At 36.9% G+C, this 19,649-nt stretch overlaps 1 protein-coding gene across 2 annotated transcripts; it reads left to right on the top strand.

Annotated features, from left to right (window-relative positions):
* Window positions 1–1,484: 1,484 nt before the first annotated feature.
* Window positions 1,485–19,405, top strand: abhd17aa (abhydrolase domain containing 17A, depalmitoylase a). Of its 2 annotated transcripts, none has more exons than XM_032565316.1 (6): window positions 1,485–1,520; window positions 5,857–5,943; window positions 11,955–12,465; window positions 12,627–12,821; window positions 14,058–14,237; window positions 15,383–19,405. In XM_032565316.1, the coding sequence occupies exons 3-6, from the start codon at window positions 11,969–11,971 to the stop codon at window positions 15,606–15,608; spliced, it is 1,098 nt and encodes a 365-aa protein (XP_032421207.1). In that variant the 5' UTR covers window positions 1,485–1,520; window positions 5,857–5,943; window positions 11,955–11,968; the 3' UTR covers window positions 15,609–19,405. The 2 variants fall into 2 exon arrangements, with proteins under 2 accessions (XP_032421207.1, XP_032421206.1); XM_032565315.1 differs by lacking the exon at window positions 1,485–1,520 and adding an exon at window positions 5,127–5,313.
* Window positions 19,406–19,649: the final 244 nt, after the last annotated feature.

Below are 19,649 nucleotides of genomic sequence, written 5' to 3'. Positions count from 1 at the left end.
GTCAAAAGCGTAATAAACGTGACAGATTAGGTTTATTGTCTTGAACGACAGAACACAGATGGACGCTGTTTAAACCAGAGCTTAAACAAACAAATGCATGTCGAAATAAAGGCACCCCGGATCTGGATCGCTACGATAATGAGCCGTAGGTTTTAGTTACTGATAAATTTGCATGCATGAATGTTAACAGCCCCTCTGATTGCCCCCACCCACCACTCACAGCAGCAAACAACATTAAATGCTCCACATAAATCTCAACTTGAACAAAGCTGGGAAATTCAAGTCTTATTAATGAACAATTAAAAAAAATATACATTTTTATTTTTTGTAAATTGTAACAAAGAAGTACAATTTCCTTTTATTCCCATTCAAATGAGCTAAAATGACACACAAAAAACTCATCAAACACCTCATGGCTAAAATTGAGGAAAGAAACAAACTTTCATCAAATGTTCCTGTTTTAGCTTACAATAATGCAGCTCAGATTTGATGTGTCTAAATTTTCAAGATTATAAACAAAAGTTATTGATATGCCCTCAAGTTATCTTATCTGCAGTTGGAAAGCTAAAACTTTGATGTGAACTTTGCAGCCCTGCTAGCTGGAAATTACAAAATTCTTTCTTAAAATATGGGAGCGGGCAAATAAAGTTTCTTTACGGCATGTCAAAAATATTAATTTTCAATATACAGCTAAAAGCTTAACCGAAAAGCAAATAACTATGGTCTCTGTAAACAGAGGAGGCATATTTATCTGATTTAATTTTATTTTGCTGTTATATTTTCCAAAAGCCTTTCTTATTCCTCAAGACAACATTGGGAGACTTGTTATGAACACAGTCATATGATTGCTCTTAGGTACAAAGGAAAAGCATACACAGTGCCCTAAGATTAGGGAACTTTAACAATATTTCTGCAATAGTAGCATATTCTCTCGCTAAAAAAAGACGCGTTGCATTTCCCTGAACTTTAAAGTTTATTCAAATCTCCTTCCTTATCTTCCTCACTGTGGATTGGGGCAACATATATTTAGGATTGGAGCACTTGATTAATTGTTCTGGCTCCATAAATGGGCAAGGTTAGAGCTTTTTAGGAGTGGCTGCAAAAAAAAAAAAAAAAAAAAAAGGAATGTTACAGGAAGTCATGGATTACTAATTAAACAAGACTAAAAATATATTAAATAAGCCCAAATAAAACAGCATGTGCCCCGCAATGATACAGCAGAGAGTGCAACAGCAAGACATAAGAGACACTGCATTAAAAAAAAACCTCAACCAACTGCATGAACTTTGACTTGCTTAAAGAAATGGATGCACTCAGACAGACATGTTTGGATCAATGCAAACAGAGTCAATAAAAGACAGAAGGGACAAAACTATTGCACTTCCCACTTTTGAAGTCCTACATTTACCAGATGACAGTGCAGAGGAGTGGCTGATGATCATGAGCACAAAGCACACAATGGTTCTTTATGTGATAGTCTGAGAGCTTTGGGAAAAGAGGCACACATGATGTTGGAAGTGGTAAGAAAAAATAAGATTCATTTTTAAACTATTATCAGTTTCTTAAATGCAATCAACGTATAGCAGATTGTCCTTAGAGAAAGTAGTAATCTACGAAAGTAGGCAGATGACTAGTGTAATTCCTAATTAGTACTGATTAAAGATATGGTGATTCTTCTTGTGTAATAATATTTCACCTTAAATTAAATATTCACTCTATTATTTTAGTGTCCTAAATCTGTGTTGCAGTGCTTTCAATATTGGATCATTTTTATTTAGACCATTTTACAGAAACACATTATTTTCTCTTTTTTACATGGTTTTGAACTTTGCCATTCCTTTCACAGTAGTTTCTCATGTCTGAATGTGCAGTTTTAATATATGATTCAGCTCCATTTCCATGCTGTACATGGAAAGCCTCAGAAGTCGAAGTTATGCTGAGATTCATGAGAAATTTCATAAATTTTTGAATATGGTGTAATTGGTAGAATCGTCTTTTAAATTGAATAATTGGGCCAAAATGGTTTAAGTATCCTGAGAGAAGTTAGTGTGATTCAATACAAAAATACTTTCTGAAGTTAAATGCTGCTGTAATTTAAACTGTCCAGAAGGATATTCTGTTGCAATCTGTGTTACAGAGGTTGGGAAGAAGCTGTATAAACACACTCTTGACTTTTTAAGATTTTATTAACATTTTTTTGTCAATAACTTAATTTCCCTCAGCCATTTTTTTATGTGTGTTCCCATTTTGGGGTCTGAAACTCAGGGTCTGGTGATCGGATGTCTTGCCCATGTCAACAACAGAGTGTACAATGAAATGAAAAACAGAATGTTTTACTCCCTAAAGACAACATGTATTGTAAATGTATAATGGTTAAGCTCTAGAACTGAATAAAAATCATTTCTGAATATAAGTTTGTAATAAACTGGACATCTGTAATAACACAAGATTGTAAGATCTTGTGTGAAAACAAACAGGAGGTGCAGCAGTTGAAGCATCTTTGCTTCATTCAAACTTTAAGTTGTCAAATGATCAACAGTTCTGGTCAGTCGCAATCACTTCAATATGAACCCGAACAGCGTAAAATATTCTTGATTTTAATGGAACTTTGTCCCATTCATATTGATAGAACTGATGTAAAGGAATCAGGTTTTTAAGCCTGTCTTGCTTGCAAACACCTTTTCAGCTTTGCTCAAAACTTTTCCATGTAACTGAGATTCGTGATCCAGTGTAACTCTTTCTGTTAAAAGGAAATTCTCCTTTCCACTGTTGCCACATGAATGCCCAGCTTGACCGATAGCTGTAAAGGTAATAATGCCACCTTACTAGATTCATGCAATCAGCTGGGCTTTATGAAAAAGAGAATCTTTTAACAACTATAATAATATACTTTATTTGTACAAACTGATTTCGTTCTAAAGTGCCTTCAGATAACATTTGTTGTGAAATGCCATCATATAAATAAACTGAATTGGATTAATTGCAACTCCCAAATATCGACTTTGTTGTTCTTAACACACTTCTTTGTCTCGATGTGTATTTGCAAACTGTAATTAGGCTTTTTTTTATGTTCCTTTGGTGTAATGGATTGGACAGTGACAATCTACTGAAAGCTTCAGCCGACATCTTCACAAGGTCTTTTTTGTTTTGTTTGTTCATGTACTTGACACACTAAAACAGGCTCATGAGATAGTCAAAAACAAGGGTGTAACTTTGTGTTGCAAGTTGGTGGGGATGAGGAGTGCACCCAGTTACTGGAAGATCTTTTCTTTTTTTTAGTGCTAAGAATAATGCCAAAACTTACATGTGAATGCCTTACAATCTTATTCAATAAAATAGGTTATATGTCCTGATCAGGCTTGTCAGATTAATATTACCTTTCAAAAATAACTTTTTAGCAGGTATTATACACACTACGGAATCTGAATATGTTAAAATGGATGTAATCTAATTAATCTATATAATGTCTTTCACATGGTGATGGAATTACTAACAAAGAAACGTTTCAGTCATATTCTAATTTATGGAATGAGTCTGTATTTGCTGAATATATTTGCTTTAATATAGCAAATAATAAAGAGCCCAAAAAAGTATTTGGGTTTGAAGTTGGGGCCGTTGGTAGAGTGACCATCAATGTCACTGGATTCTATAAAATGTGGCTTAAAGCTGATGTTTGGATATGTAAAAATATATATTCTCTCTGCATATAAATCTATAAATAGTTTGGTTTCTGTCAGTTCTGTAAAGATACAAGAGAGAACAAAGCTAATTTCTCTTTTATATTGGCCAATAATTTAATTTAATTTAATTTAATTGTGGCTGTAGAAGCCATGGTTTAAAATTTAACTGTGCTTTATGAAATATTTCATCCTATTTGATGACTGCTCTGAATATCGCCACGTTCTACGAACAAATGATGCAATGATGTTCTGGGAAAATGTAGAAAAACGGGTGGTTGTATTAGTTTTCTCTCTCAGTGGGTGAGCTTCACGTTAGTCACCGTGCGTGACTCGTTGCCAGGGCAACCAATAAACAGCCCCGGGAGCACAGAGCAAAGATTACGTTCAAGTGCATCAGGAATCAAAACTAAAAAAAAAAAAACCCACAAAAACATTTTCCACACAAAAAAAGTAAAAACACCAAACAGAACATTCTGTCTGTTGCAGATTTATGTTTTTGAATTTTCATTTTGCGATCAATAGGAAGGAACACTCACGGTGGTTGATTAGCTAACATAAACACCTGGTCTAATGATTATCTGTCAGAAAATGTAGGTCGCCTTATTTTTGTGTTAATTGAACCGAAATACTCCCAACTGGCAGAAATAGCACATGTTAAGCAGTTAAGGTGATAAACGTTAAGCTAGCATAGCTAACCTACTCCTCACTTTCTTTATATATATATTTTTTTAATTAAACCTTTTTACTGACCTGTGAAATGTGATCCCTTTGGACCTTGTTATCTTGCTGTCGTAGTCTTGACAATTAATATCAAAACTTTGCGTCCCCTTTTCAGATTCTTTGCTTGATTGTCATTTTCCCACCACTGATATTCCTGACTGAATGTAAAACAATAGCGCATGTAAAGCAGTCACATGATGTCCAATCTACTTGCCATTTACGTTTTACAAAGCGTTAACTGGCTGTTAATGCGTTGAATACAAACGTGCAGCTGCTGCCGAGTTACTGTCCGCACATAGATACAGGCACATATAGAAAAAAAGAAGGAAATATTGGTAACTTCCAGTCCTTCGGGAAGTTACGCCTATGGTCAAATAGATTGTAGATTAATTCAAAAACAGCAACATACCTCTTTTATCTAGCAACAAGCTAAACGTTTTAAGTCATATATCATTAGCCAGTTATAATGAAAGTCACAGAGACCGGTTTGTATTGCTTTGGAATGATATTTGTCCATAAAGGGTAAACAGCGCTAAACTGCAGCAGAGAAAAAAAAATAAAAATAAAAAGACATTTGATGTTTCTTCTTCTTCTTTGTAAACAATATATATGAAAAATATTTACAATATATTCCTATTTAGTTTAGTTAAGTTTTAATATGTAGCTTTGTTGCCTGGTTGAATGAGGATTTGACGCTCGTACGTCACTTCCGGATGAAGTCGGGCAGTAGTAAAAAAAAAAAAAAAAAAAAATCTGGTAGCCATGAATTTCAGCTAGCTTGCCACCGACAACTGGTTGGTACACTTGAGTAAGTCCATCCATGTCAAGACACAAGAAGGATTTTCGTAGTCCTACGCTGCTTCTGAGTACATATAGGGCCTCTCCATCCCGCCTATCGTCCTGCTGTGAATCGGTAAGTAGGTCGCTTTCAGACGGCCAACCTAACGAGCTAGCAGCAGCCGCCGCTAGCTGGGCAACCTGCTAGCGGTAGTGATGGATGGATTTGGCTGCTAAATACAGAGGTTCTGGTGATCACTTTGACTTCTATCGGGTTGGATTTCTCCTCGCCTGTATGTCCTAATATTACGGACTAAATTTAAGGCTTTATATCATGTTTAAAGCAGGTTTCATTAGCATGCCAGTGAGTGTGTTTTTGCTGAGATAGTGCTGTGAGTATTATCCCTGTTTACCCTTGTCAAAAGCGTCCGATGTCATGCAATTTATTATCTATTGTTCTTAGTGACCAACAATTTGCTTTCATGGGAGTATTCTTAGAAGTAATCCCTGTTATATCGAGTACTTTAAAATAAATTCACCTGTGTGGTCTGTGATTTTAAGGGTTTTTAAGCATATAGTTTACTATAAAATTAGACTGGAATACAAGGAGGTGACGGTTGTCTGATTGTTTGTATTTAGTACACTGTTCAATTTCAACAAATCATTTTACTTTCTCTAGGATCTGGCTGGCTCACCGAAGAGACTGCAAGACGTTGGTGCAGAGCTTTTCCAGTTAACTTCAACAAAAAAGGATTTCTAAATACAGGTATGTGTGCCATTTATCGAAGTAGGTATGTTGGTAACCTTTTCAAAAAAATAGTATGGCAAAACAAGTCATTTAATCTGGACAAATATTTTCAAAACATTTATTTTATTAATAATATGATCGTTTGTGTAGGTTGAAAGATTAAGGTTGTTTTAAAAGTTACAATTTTTGAATAATTTATGTCTCCCTGAGGACACTGAAATATGTAAAACGTTCAGACTTATTATTAAAAACAGCAACAGAAAATATTTTTCTCAACATAAAATGCATCCTGCTTTTATTTTTTAAAATAATCTAAACATTATAAATAAATACTCAAAATGAAGATGGACCTTGCACAGGCCACTATAGCATATGCTTGAGTGGTGGACTGGTTTATTTAGGAAGTGTTGACTCTTAGAGCAGATGAATCTCTGTTCTAGCATGCCTGAAATCCCTGACCAGGATTCATTTAGATCTGCAGAGATCTGTTAACCAGCAGTTAATTTGATTCAGGTGTGCTGGAGAAGGGATGCATCTAAAAGTTGCTGGATTGGTACTGGACTTTGTTACCTCTGCTTTAAAGACTATTGGGTTTGTTTAAAAAAAAAATATCCACCCTTTTTCAGAAAAATATAGCATGAGATTTTTAGACCAAAATTTCAACAACAACCTCCTTGCTATGTTAATAACTGTGATGACAAAATTGATTGCAAATGATATATAAGGATTCTTAAAAGTACAAAAACCATATAAGTGAATATGGTTGCATATCTGAGCAAAAGGAGAGAATTTTTTGGTTTGGACATTTTATTTATCTTAGTGTACTAATTTCTTGGCAGGCAACATGTGCCTCTTAAATCACTGCCGCCTACATTCTGGTGTTGGATCAATTCCTCCCTAACTTATTTTTCTTTAGTTCTTTTTTGTGTAATCTTATAGCTTAGAACATAATTTTTTATCTCAATTTACAACACTGGAACATTGATGTCAGTTATGTTTTTGTTGCTGCTCTATATTGAGAATGAAAATTTGGCGTTTCTAAATTGTATTACATTTGCAGGATGGGAACTTAGTAAAAAATGGCATTCTAACATTTTAACAATGCTTACTTGTTTCGTTTCAAAACAAATAATGTGACCCAATACTACGTGATTTAGGTGTTACCTTTGTAAAACGTTAAAGACAATGCGCTGTTCTAATACATTGCAACTTCTAAAAATCTAATTACTTTTGTGAGATTAAACTTCAGACTCTTCTCCAGCCTAAACTTTAATATTTAGATTAAAATATCAAAATTGGGTGATTGTTTTCTTCTGAGAAACTTTTGAGGTCCTCTTTTCTTATACTGGTGAAAGGAGTAATGTTTAAAATAAAAAAAAAAACATCTTTGCCTTTATTAAAATTGACATAATCTAAAGAAACTTCTGATAGTTGACAATATTTGATCCTAACAAAATACGTCAACTCCATTGAAAGACACACACCAATGGTGAGTGAATTAAGAAGGGCACTATTACAATAATAACATAAGGCATGTAATCCAAAATGTTTTCATTAAACTGTACGGCTCAAGTATACACATGGCTTTTATTTTATTAAAGTACCAGACAGAGACTTTGCGTTGGCAAATTCCTTCACTAAAAGGCCCAGCATGGTTGGGCCAATGTGTCAGAATCAGCCTTCATTGTCGCAACCTCTTGATGAAAATCTCATAATTTTGTTCTCAGCCTTGTGTCGTCCACCCCTTCTTGTCACAACTCCCCTGACGAATGTATTGCCGCCCTCTGCAGGTGAAATTATTGTGTGATTGGTCAGAATTTTGTGGGCATGTTTGTTTATTCGGAAAAGCGCTTGGTCAGCATTGGTGCATCTCTCTATCCACCTGTCGCTCCTATTGGACCAAAAATATTGAAATCCCCTCTGCTCTGTTCTGGTCCGATGCAGTGGGTAAATGCTGGCCATTTAAATAACTTGGATCCGTATCTTGGAACGTCATTAGTTTGGCCACAGACATTGACAAGGAGTTTTGGTCCACTCTGATGCGCTTCAGGCCATTGTCCTGCTGCAAACCCCAGTTGTGTTTGAGCTGAGGGTCATTAATTATGGCCTGACCGTCAAATAATAAAGAGAACTGTTGTTTTCTGGAGAGAAGAATTCATGGCTGTAATTAAGGTCAACCGTCCGGTCCCGAAGCAGCAAAGCAGTCCAGATCATCTCACCACCACCACTATGTTTAGCCCCTTCTTCATGTCAGGTCTTACTGTAGCTAGTTGATGTCTAATTTGATTCTGACCAGGTCATGAGTAAATATGGGCAGGAATGTGGGTGAAACGTGAGCGCGCAGGAGCTGTGGTCCACACTCCGATTTCATTTGCTGTGACATTCATCAACGGAGAACCTCGAGGTTGTGATTTTGTTGAACTCAAATAAATCCAGATATTTTATTTTGTCTTTAAGACAAATATGCAAAAGAGCCAAGTAGTTAAGATTGACGTCTAAAATGATGCTACATCTCATCCTCCTCTTGGGCTTTATAATGGCTGACTCAAATGAACCCAAATAGTTAATTTTGTTTTATAGAAATTCATTACTTGTGTGGCTTTGTAGCCTCCACAGGACGGTCACTAATCAGGAAAACAGAACAAATAATTAAGACAACTGTTATTTAAAAAATGTAATTTCATTCACAAATATTTGCATCTAGAATTTATTTTATGCTCATTAGACTAAATTTAGTTCATTTGTCTTTTTCCCCATTTGCAGTGATTAATGTGTTATAGTCTGTAATTCATTAAGTATTGCTAAGCAAACATTAGATAATGAGCATAATAAAACACTTTTCCCATTTAGTGTCACTAAATGGGGAAGGTGTGAGAAAAGCATTTTGACTTCTAAATGTTGTCAGGGATCATGTGTTAAATCAATAAAGTCTAATAAAAAGCCTTTCTCCGTCTCCCTCTCTCCTCGCTATTGTCCAATATCTTGTGACATCACGTGTCCCCGTGGTTATTACTAATATTTCATACTCGATAATAAATGTGTCATTGAGGTAGGCTGCTTTTCTGGTGGGTCAGATGACAACATGCCAAATTTCTCTACAGATGTGTTATTGGAAGCACCAGTGTATCTGTACACACTGGTGTGCATATTTGATAGAGCTATAAAGAATCGGATCAGTGAAAATAATTATCGTGAGGTATTGCCTTTTATCAAATCCTGTGTTTTGTCGAGCATGTGCAAAAAAACATAAATTCAATTTATTTGGAATAACGAGAGTTTTGTGCTGTTGCAAAAAACTGTTAATTTTAGATTTAAAGTTTTTCCATAAAGGGTTATGGTAAAGTTTAGTAAAGTAAAGTTTATTTACTTTATTATTTATCAGAAAATGTGGAATAATGATGATTCTGAACACTTACTTCCAGCCAGAGTTTGGATTTTTATAATTGAAGTTCCCTTCTTTACCCTAGGTTAATACAGGTCATATGAAAATCACAGGATTCCTACAAATCTTTATAACCCAACATTATTGTGGCAGGAAGCATTCGTTCCCCGCTTTGTTGCAAAACCCCATCCGATGGGTAAATTGATGCTAGAGCTTCTCTTTGACAACATGGTGAATACATCTTGCATTTGAACCTCAACCTGAACAGCTCACAACCTCTTGCCGTGTTAAAGCAACCTGATAATTGGTGCAATTTGGGGGTGTGTTTACTTATTTCTCCTTGGAGCTATGCATTATATGGCCTTTTTTATGTTTTAGTATTGATGCTTTGTTGCCATTGGTTGGTTAGATGATCCTGGCTAGTAGCCCTTGCCTTAGCACAAGGCTGCTTCATATTTTGATTACCAATCGATGTACTTACCAATGTCTCATGGTACGCTGCTACTACCAGTCACCATGGAGGAGTTGTTCATTTTTAATCCAGTTTAGGAACTCTTATGCTTCATCACACTTAACATGGATTATCGATTGGCGACATGGATTTGAAATTTTATCAACCAATTTTGTGGCATTTTTTTTTTAAATAACAAAAATACAATGTTGTATTTAGAACCTCTTTCTAGTTTATTTTTTTTAGGCCACTGTGTAGCTGTAATTCCACGTTTCTGCACTCGGAGCCCCACAAACCCCAAAAATACTGGAATCCCATTTCAAAATGGCTTTCCAGGAGACCTGTTGCATGAAGTGAAGTGACTTTTATCACTACACCACACACAATAATTGCATCAGTAATATTTTCACATTAATTGATACTGTCCTGTAGCCAACATTTTTAACAACCACCTATTTTGATAGGACTGTCAACTTTTGGGGTTTTCAGACTATTAATTGGAATTCACTGTTATCATGATAAACCCAAATATTTATTCCCGTAAGACATTTTTCATGTCAACAATACATTACATTTCTAATATCCTCAGGACCCTCCAGACCTGAATGGCTTATAATGTTGTGTACCACTAGTCTGAATGTGAACTGGGATTTTAGTAAGTCCTGTCTCCAAAGGTGTCAGCAGAGCCGGGCTTTAGACTTCAGAGCAAATCCAAAGTTGTCAATCGTTGTTGCAACATCTACAGTGATCAACATTAGTTTAGATTGCTCTTCTTTTGCTGTAGTCTCCCTTTTCTGCAGAGCAGACATTTGCAGAAGCTGTTAATCGTGTTAATGCATTTGTGAGAGTCCAAAATCCTATCAAGAATAATAGTGCTGCTCTTTTGTTTAACTTAGCTGACTGTATATCTTTATACGCCTCTATACCAGACTAAAAACATCTTGCTTTCTCAGATTAATACTTTGTTGGACTGAGATGATCAGATTATCCAGAATAATATTTCTTTGGGTACATATTTAAAAATTAATGTAAAGTCATTTGCTAAATTATTTTTTGTATTTTTAGGTTTGTCTTTTCCACCTTAAACATCAAAACTATGTTTACAATGTTGCTATTTTATGCTTCAGATATTTGTTACCCGATATTCTGAGTAACTGATATCTTGCTTCTGTGTTAAATTACTTTTTTCAAACAACGTATTTTGTAAATGTGTGTAATTTTTTTTAAGCCAACAACTCTCTTTGCAACTTAATCGATTGGATTTATCAGCTTTTTGATTGCCAACAGGCACCGGCTTTTAAACAGTTGACTCATTGTTAGTCCTGGACTTGTGTCTAAAGGTGCAAATTAAACAAATAATTTGCTTATAATTTGGTAATTTGTAAGATGGATTCTTGATCTGGAGAAGAAATAAGCAGTTTTATGATACTTATATTGCACTATTTTTTTTCTTGCAAAATGACCATCTCTCTATAAAATTACTTCCATATTTTCTATCGCCACACTCCTTCCCAGATACAGATATACGCAGATGTTTTTACACATCTGTCAAGTTAGAATTAATTGGCATTCAGTGGTGAGCTTTTGTTGCACTTTGAGTAAAGCGAGTAGCCATCTTTTTATTGTTGTCTTTTCTTGTGGCTTTTCCTGCTCTTTTCTCTCCTCAGTGCTCTAATCATTTGTTTTTCCTTCACTTATTCTAAATGAACTGATTCAGATTTGTTTTTATTGAATACAAAATACATTGTTTTAAAGACTCAAAACATTATATTTGAAAATATTTTGAAGCATTCTTTTTGAGTCATCCCACATCACTCAGTTGGACTCACAAATATTGAGCCAACCTTACAGACAAAATAGAGCCTGTTTGTATTGGTAATGCTAAGTCCCAGTATTGCTCAGTGGAGTTCCTCTGGGGTCATTCCTTGGACCCATTTTATTTAAACTTCTCCATGTAAGGTCATTCACTGCCTGCCCTGGAGTTGCATTCATTGCTATGCAAATGAAACTCAATTTTATGTGAATACTAAAGCAACTGCTTATTTAGCTTCTTATACAGACAATGGTAAATGGTTTAAAACAAGTGTCGAGAAGAAATTTTCAAATGTCAGTCAAAAAACGTGTGAACTAGTTTTAAATAGTTTTGTTTTTCATATGTTTTAATATTTTTGCTAATTCGCTGTCTCTGCTCTTCAGATTTGTGCCAGAAGATGAACGGCCTGTCCATGCGAGAGCTATGCTGCCTCTTTTGCTGCCCCCCCTGTCCCAGCCGCATTGCAGCCAAACTGGCGTTTCTCCCTCCAGAGCCCACTTATGCTTTGCTCCCCGACCCAGATCCTGGATCTGGAGCAACAACTGTGTCTGCCGCCAACTCTGGAGCTGCTCCCCCGTCACTCGGAGCGCCGGGACTGCGTTCGCGGCTGGGTAATGCCAGTGGATCAGACAGAGGAGGCGGTGGAGGAGGTGGCGGTGGTAGTGGCGGTGGAGGAGGAGGAGGAGGAGGAGGAGGCGGCGGCAGTAGTGGCGGTGCTGCCACCACCAGCAGCAGTATCAGTGGGCCCGAAGGCAGGTGGAAGTTGCACCTCACAGAAAGAGCCGAGTTCCAGTATTCACAGAGAGAACTGGATGTGACCGACGTGTTCCTGACCAGATCTAGCCGAGGGAATAGGGTTGGATGCATGTACATACGCTGTGCTCCCAATGCCAGGTGAGACATGAATCTCCACTGTGAGACTGACGACGCTCAGATTTATGCTTCATAAACTTGTTAGCAAGCCATCACCAAATTATACACCGAATTTCAGATTTGAGTTTCCAGTCTTAGCGTTTCACTTCTTTACATTCTTCTCTTCCCTGTCTGTCGCTCAGGTTCACAGTGTTGTTCTCACATGGCAACGCCGTAGACCTGGGTCAGATGAGCAGTTTCTACATTGGCTTAGGCACCCGCATCAACTGCAACATCTTCTCCTACGACTACTCAGGCTATGGTGTTAGTACCGGCAAACCATCTGAGAAGAACCTTTACGCAGACATCGATGCTGCGTGGCACGCACTGCGCTCTCGGTAAGGAGGCAAGATTTGTTTTAATTTGTTTTAACCTCTACTGGGTCTTTTTTATTTGATTTTATTTTTTTTCCAACAGTGGATCATTGGTAACCAGTTACCAGTTGCAGTACCTCTTTATTATAAGATATTTATAGTTTTGTTGCACAATGGGAGTATAGTTTTGGCTATGTATAATTATGAGTAATTTCTTAAGACCCAAATAAAATTAGTAATTTAGATCCAATTAACTGTCAGTGCACCACACTATTATAGAGAAATTAATAGCCAGAGTTCAGTATGTTATTGTTAGAAATACCTGCCTGATGAGGCTGCGATACTAAGCCCATCACTGCTGTTATTTGAACAGCAATAACTACATATATGTATGGAATAATAAATACACTTTCCCTTGTAAAGTTATGAGAAAAAAAATACAATTCTTGTGTGAAATTTATTCACACAAGTTTCTGCCTTACAGTTGAGTATGAATTGTGAATATTGAGTAAACAAATTTATTTTGTGAGGTCTGTAGATAAAATATAAAAGCAAGGAAAATAAAGAATGAAAAATTGAGATAGGGTTAAGTTCACAGCTTATTCTATTTGTACTGGATTTTCCTAAATCCCATTTGGTGATACAAAAGGAACATCCGCTGAACTTTAAATTCCAGTTGACTCTATTCTGTGTCATATATTTTGGAAAAAAAAAAATCAGTCAGAGTTGTTAACAGCTCAGGCCTAAAATAATTAGAAATCAATATTGGCTTGAAAAGCTCAATCTTTGCATTTCTAACTACTGTATTAAACAAAAACGATATTATAAAGCACTTGGGACCTTATCCTAGTTTCAAAATTGAATATCCAAATGTATGACTCAACAATTCTTTTTATTTTAGGAAAAAAACGTGTAAATTTAACATGACGTACAGCTTTAAAGGTCAAATTAAGTGTAAGCATAATTAAGTGTAGTAGTAATTTTCCCTTTAAAATCTCAGTTCAAATCAAGACATTAAAAGGTAATATCACAATTAACTGTTGGGAGGAATATTTTGTTGCGTTTATCACTCGTGGCAATTTATTATGTGAATCACTTTAACACACTCATCACACACTGTGTTGGTTGTAATATGTTTAAATTGCAAAACTTGTTCATCCCTGGTACTTGGAAAAGTATTTGTTGACCACATTATTCAAAAAAAGTGTTGTTCGGGTCTTTTCTCTGTTTTATTCTGTAATTTATTGGCTTGTTTTACAGGTATGGCATCAGCCCTGAAAATATCATCCTGTATGGACAGAGCATTGGCACAGTGCCCACAGTAGATTTAGCATCAAGGTTCGAGTGCGCTGCAGTGGTCCTTCATTCTCCTCTCACCTCTGGCATGAGGGTGGCCTTCCCCGACACAAAGAAAACTTACTGCTTTGATGCGTTCCCCAAGTAAGTTCCTCACCTCAGGCATAAATGTGAAATTTCCAAAAAAAGCAACTCATGAATAAAATTTCAAAAAGCAACAGTAGCTAAAATCTACATCAAGTTGAGAAGATTCCTTTCAGGCTTAACGGCGTCTTTGGCATCCTGTTGTCAAAGTAAACTAATTGCTCTAGTCCAGATAGAAACTGTTAAATTATTTAAAAAATCAGTTAAGATTTGTTTTTTTTTTTGTCAAAATCATTTTACATTTTTTAGTAGTGAAGCAAACAGCATTTAAAGTACAGCATGCTCATAAGTAGAAGTGCACTAAGAATTACCAGAAATGATTAACAGCATGGACCAGTGAGTCAGAAAGTAAACAGAACTTTTTCTTTATGTTTATTGCTAGTAATGGTTCTAACATCGACTCGTGTCGTACTGCTCAGTGAAAACGAGGCAGCAGACTGAAACAACACTCTTTGGTGTCGACGCTTTTACTGAAGGAGGAAAACTCAAAGTTAGCTATTTTTGATTTGTCGGATTGAAATCAACTTTCGGTTTATTCTTTTTTTTCCCCTTTCTTTCAAAAATATGACATAAAAACTAAAGGAAATGGTATGCTTTCTCATATTTTAGGAATTTAGTAATGACTTTTAATGAAACTATTGTGTTCTATCAGACTCAAAAAAGCTACACGTTTTTTATTCTGTGCAAGTCCTCTTTAAGAAAAACTGTTAAATGTATATTAATTTAAGCATGTGGTGGCTGTTGTTAGAGATGATGTAACATCCTGGGACAAAAAAAACCCTGCAACAAGGCTAGAATTGTTTGTTTTTAATTAAATGTAGAAGATAGATTGGTTTTTCCCATTGGGGCTCCAAAACAGTCTTTTGGAAACAAGGTTGTATTTGAATAGATGTCTTTAGAAAATGAACGCTGACTGGATCTGTTTAATTATTTTTTCTTTACCTGTATTTTTACCCTTGCATATATTGTAGGACCATTTCTTGATGATTTTTATACTCAAGTCTTTTTTTAACTGGAGAAGAATCCACAAAAATTCTTCCGATATGCTCGAGACGCATTGCATGTGCAAAATTACCCTACTTGCATTAAAATGTGGCTGAAATGTGCATAGCACCTCGGAGCAGTAATGCATAAATCTCTTCCAGCATCGAGAAGGTTTCAAAGATCCCATCTCCAGTGCTCATCATTCACGGTACAGAAGACGAGGTGATCGACTTCTCCCACGGCCTCGCCCTGTTCGAGCGCTGTCCCAAGGCCGTGGAGCCCCTGTGGGTGGAGGGGGCCGGCCACAACGACATCGAGCTTTACAGTCAGTACTTGGAGAGGCTACGGCGTTTCATCAACCAGGACCTGGCTGCGCAGCACGCCTGAGAAACAAGCAGCCTCTACGTGTTTGTATCTATGACACTGTGTATGTGCGTGTGGAAGCATGTTTGCAATGAACGCGTGAATGATTTTGGTCACATCTGTGTGTCTTTAAAGCAGCACACCTACAGGTTCGACACAAACACGACCTACGTTGTGTTTCCTGTTTTTAAAGGTGACAAAATTTTTTAAAACGTCATTAGCTTTATACATTTGTACAGTGTTGGTGAAAACACTACAGAACAGACGAAGTCATTTCAGAGCTGCAGTGTCGTAGGACGACCTGGAATTGCAGCTTCAAAACACGTCGACTTAATTCAATTGATAAGTGAAAGATTTTTTTGTCCACAAAGGCACACAGATGTAAGTCTGAAGTGGTGTTGGTGAGTATGGGGTGATTGCGTGTGTGGGTGGGGGGGTGTGTGTGTGTTCAAACTTCTCTGGATCTGTGTGCACACATTGGTATGCGTGAGTGAATGTGTGTAGAAATGAAGGACATCCTGATGACTTGGAAACCTAGAGTAGTGGAAGGCTAATGAGGACATCAATATTGATGTTTCTTTTGGTTTCTTTTTTGTTTTTTAATCATGTAATTTGTGTATAATGAAGAATACCTCCACAGTTTGACTAGTTCTCTTTTCCAGTGGACAAATACTGATCAAGCATGTACCCCTCTCCCCTCCATTACTTGTTTACCTTTTTAATGAACATTAATCTGACTGCCAGGGCATTCCCAAGTTTTTCTCCAGCTAACACTAACCTACTTAATGTGTGGTTTGGGGTGATCTGTCTCCAGTCCTCTTGTTGTAGCCTGAAATCTTTTCACAGCTTGCATGACTGCAGAGTGTCTCATACTTTCCCTCATTATTAATTCTCAAAAGGCCAACTTCCATGTCTTTTCCAGTCCTAAACTTTCCACTAAGTAGCAGAAACAAGTTTCAGGGAATAAATTAGATTTCCCATTCAGAAAAAAAGAAAAAAAAAAAATTAATTTCCTCGGTTTTTAAGTGCAAGTCTGCCCTGTCATTTAATCATGTAAACCCAGAGAGGGCGCTCCGAAAGATTTAAAGAGATGTTTGCAGACACTCCAGGAAGTGGCTGCTTCTGAACAAGAAGCGGTAAAGAACGTAGCACCTCATTAGACCGCAATGAGGTGACGCAGCAGAGTGGTTGCTGTGTTTAAAAGGTGATGGCAACTGAATTTATAATGATGTGTGAGTTATTTAATGTTCTTGTTTATTGGGTGGAATGGAACAAAATGCAACTTTGTCACTTTTTTTCTTAAAAAAAAAAAGAACTTGGGGAATAGATTTGCATTTATTTTAGATTTTCTTTAATCGACACAAACTTTAAATACATCCTTACTGATATTTGGATATATGTCTCATAGTAAGTCGAAGGCAAGCCACTCAGGGTTTAGGAAACTTTAACATGTTTGTGACAGAATCCTGCCTGAATATCTAAACACAGATCCAGCTTTTAAAGATAGTCCAGTAGGTTTTCACTGAGTCTTAGTTCCAACATACTCCAAAAGCTTGATGTTGGTCTGCTTTATCAACTTAAAAACCAGTTTCTATTTATATTTGGGATCATCGTTCCTGTTGAAAACCCAGTCATGTATCTGTTGGTTTGAGTTGAGTAATTTGGAGGCAGTCCTTAATCTCATTTTTATTGTTCCTGTACTGCTGCCGACAGAATTGACCTCTCAGCATGGTGCTGCCACCACCCTTCTTTGGTTAAATAGTTTTGTGTTTGAAAGCCTCACCAACATACTTGTATCTTCTCATTGTCTCCTCTGACCATAAATCGTTTCTCCATAAAACCTTTGGCTTGACTTTGTGGCCAACTGCAGACTTCAAGTTTTGGAGCAGTTCTTTCTTGCTCTGCTGCCTCTCAGTCCTCCCTGATATTAAACTCGGTTCACTGGACATTGATACTGGTGTTTCAGCAGTTTCCACACCCCAGTGAATTTCCTTTCATCCACAGCTGACAGCTTGGAGCAGACAAACTAATTAAATTTGAAGTTTTGCAAATATTCAGTCAGAATATTTAGCCAGAACTTGCTAAGACATTTATCCAAAGCATAAGGACATATTTGAGCAACTAATGGGTTTTGTGATTTGAAAAAGTGAAGTTGTGTTGTATAATTCTTCCACCCTGGGAAAATGGTTCAGATTCATAATTAAAAGTCTAAAGTAAATCAGAAAATCATGCATTATAGTTGTCATGTAAACGCCTGAATGGCACTGTAAATGTTTTAATTTTTGGAGAGAGCCATTTTTTTCTTTATTTTCTTTGCTAAACTTTGCTGGAAACTGATCAGCTGCCTCTTGAGAGGTACGCCTGTGTCTTTGTGTTTGAGAATTGAAACAACATATTAAATGTTTTCGCCTTCAGTCAGAAGCGGGGCTAAAGTTGAGACCTTTGGAGCTTGATGCTTTGATAAAAGTTGACTCCAACAGCTGCTGTCTGCTCCAACAAACCAACATGAATTGCATCCATTTTTATTCCGATGTCGTGCGTAACCTGAATTTTGCTGGTTAGCATTCATCCATTTCTAGCTGCCGCCGCAGCACATTCGCTAGGCGAATTTTAGCTTTGATGTAATTTTTCCTGAGTTGTTTGTTTTTATAATCATACTTCATGATGTTGGGACTAATAATGTGATTCAGATCAGGTGCCAGAATGGAATATAGTTTCCTGTACCTTCCTGTTTGTGTTTCCATCTCTGGCCCTAAATGTACAGAAGCTCTTCTTGTGGCTGGCAGCACACCACAATGTCTGACACAAGCCATACTTGAGCCTCGTCACTGTTGGTGTGGTGCAGGTTCCACCACACGTACGCGCACACACCTTTGCACATCGACATGCATACACAAACACACACACTATATGTATTTACACATTTATATATATATATATATCTGATCTAGCATGAAAAAGCAGGTCTTAAGTTCAGCACTATTGTATAAAGCATCCAAAGTGTAACAAGGGTATAAAATGTACGTCTGTGTCTTTTCATTATCATTGACTGTGTTCTAAAGGAGAAAGCATCACAGATACATGTTTTCCTGGGTGAAGAAGTACTAACAGGTCCCGTGTGCAGACCTGCTGTAGTACAAGGTGTTTGCTGCACAGGAGATCCATCAATTTCAGTGATTGTGGCCACATTGTATCAAAGGGAACATTTATTAACCGGCGCTGACCTGATTGCTCCATTTTGGGAGTGCAAGTGGGTCTCGGGAAGCAGCAGAAGACATTTTCTGAACCACCACTCACCTCCTGTCTGCTGGAACAGGGATATTTCTCTTTTCTTCTTCTTCCGTTCTCATCCTGTGCTTTGCGTTTGTGATATTTGAATAATAGAAACCTGTTACATTCTCAAACTCAGAAACTGAGTCATCAGAAGAATTCGAGAGCGAGTAAAAGAATCTCTCCCTCTCTCTCTGGAAGTAAAATTTGTCCTCAGTTTTCGACCGGGATGGGGAAACCAGGGAGACCTCACTGGTTTGGAGAATCTTGGTTGGAAACGTACCGTTTATTGATTCACCACTATGGTTGATATATTGTATCCTTTGGCCTTGAATGTTCATTGATTGGGGTGGGTGGGAGTGAGGGCGGGGGGATAAGCAGTTAAAACTGTATGCATGTCTGTTGTGTTTTGCAGAGCAAATGATGGGATGGAGCATAATCTTGTGTTGTCAATGTGAGGATAAAGGTGAATTCATGGCGTTGAAACATTAAAACTCCAAAAAAGAAAAAAAAAAAAAGGACGTTTATCTGAATTTTTTTAATGCTGATACTAACTGATGTAATGTTTTTTTTTTTGTGTGTGTGCTAGAGATTGACCGGGTCCGATGTTGGGGTGGGAGGGATGTAGAACCTATTAGTAGACTGTTTATATGGTTACTGTACTTACCTGTTCTTTTCTTTGTATTATAATTTGTAATTTTATGTTGCTTTTTTTGAACTGAAAATCTGATGTAATGAACTGAATTCATGGGACTGAATCTTGACCTTTTTATGGACAACAAAATAAAATCACTT

The sequence above is a fragment of the Xiphophorus hellerii genome, chromosome 6 (genome assembly GCF_003331165.1).
Source record: "Xiphophorus hellerii strain 12219 chromosome 6, Xiphophorus_hellerii-4.1, whole genome shotgun sequence".
Lineage (NCBI taxonomy): Eukaryota > Metazoa > Chordata > Actinopteri > Cyprinodontiformes > Poeciliidae > Xiphophorus > Xiphophorus hellerii.
The sequence above is the reverse complement of the archived record's forward strand: the minus strand, read 5'-3'. Positions and strand labels throughout refer to the sequence as shown.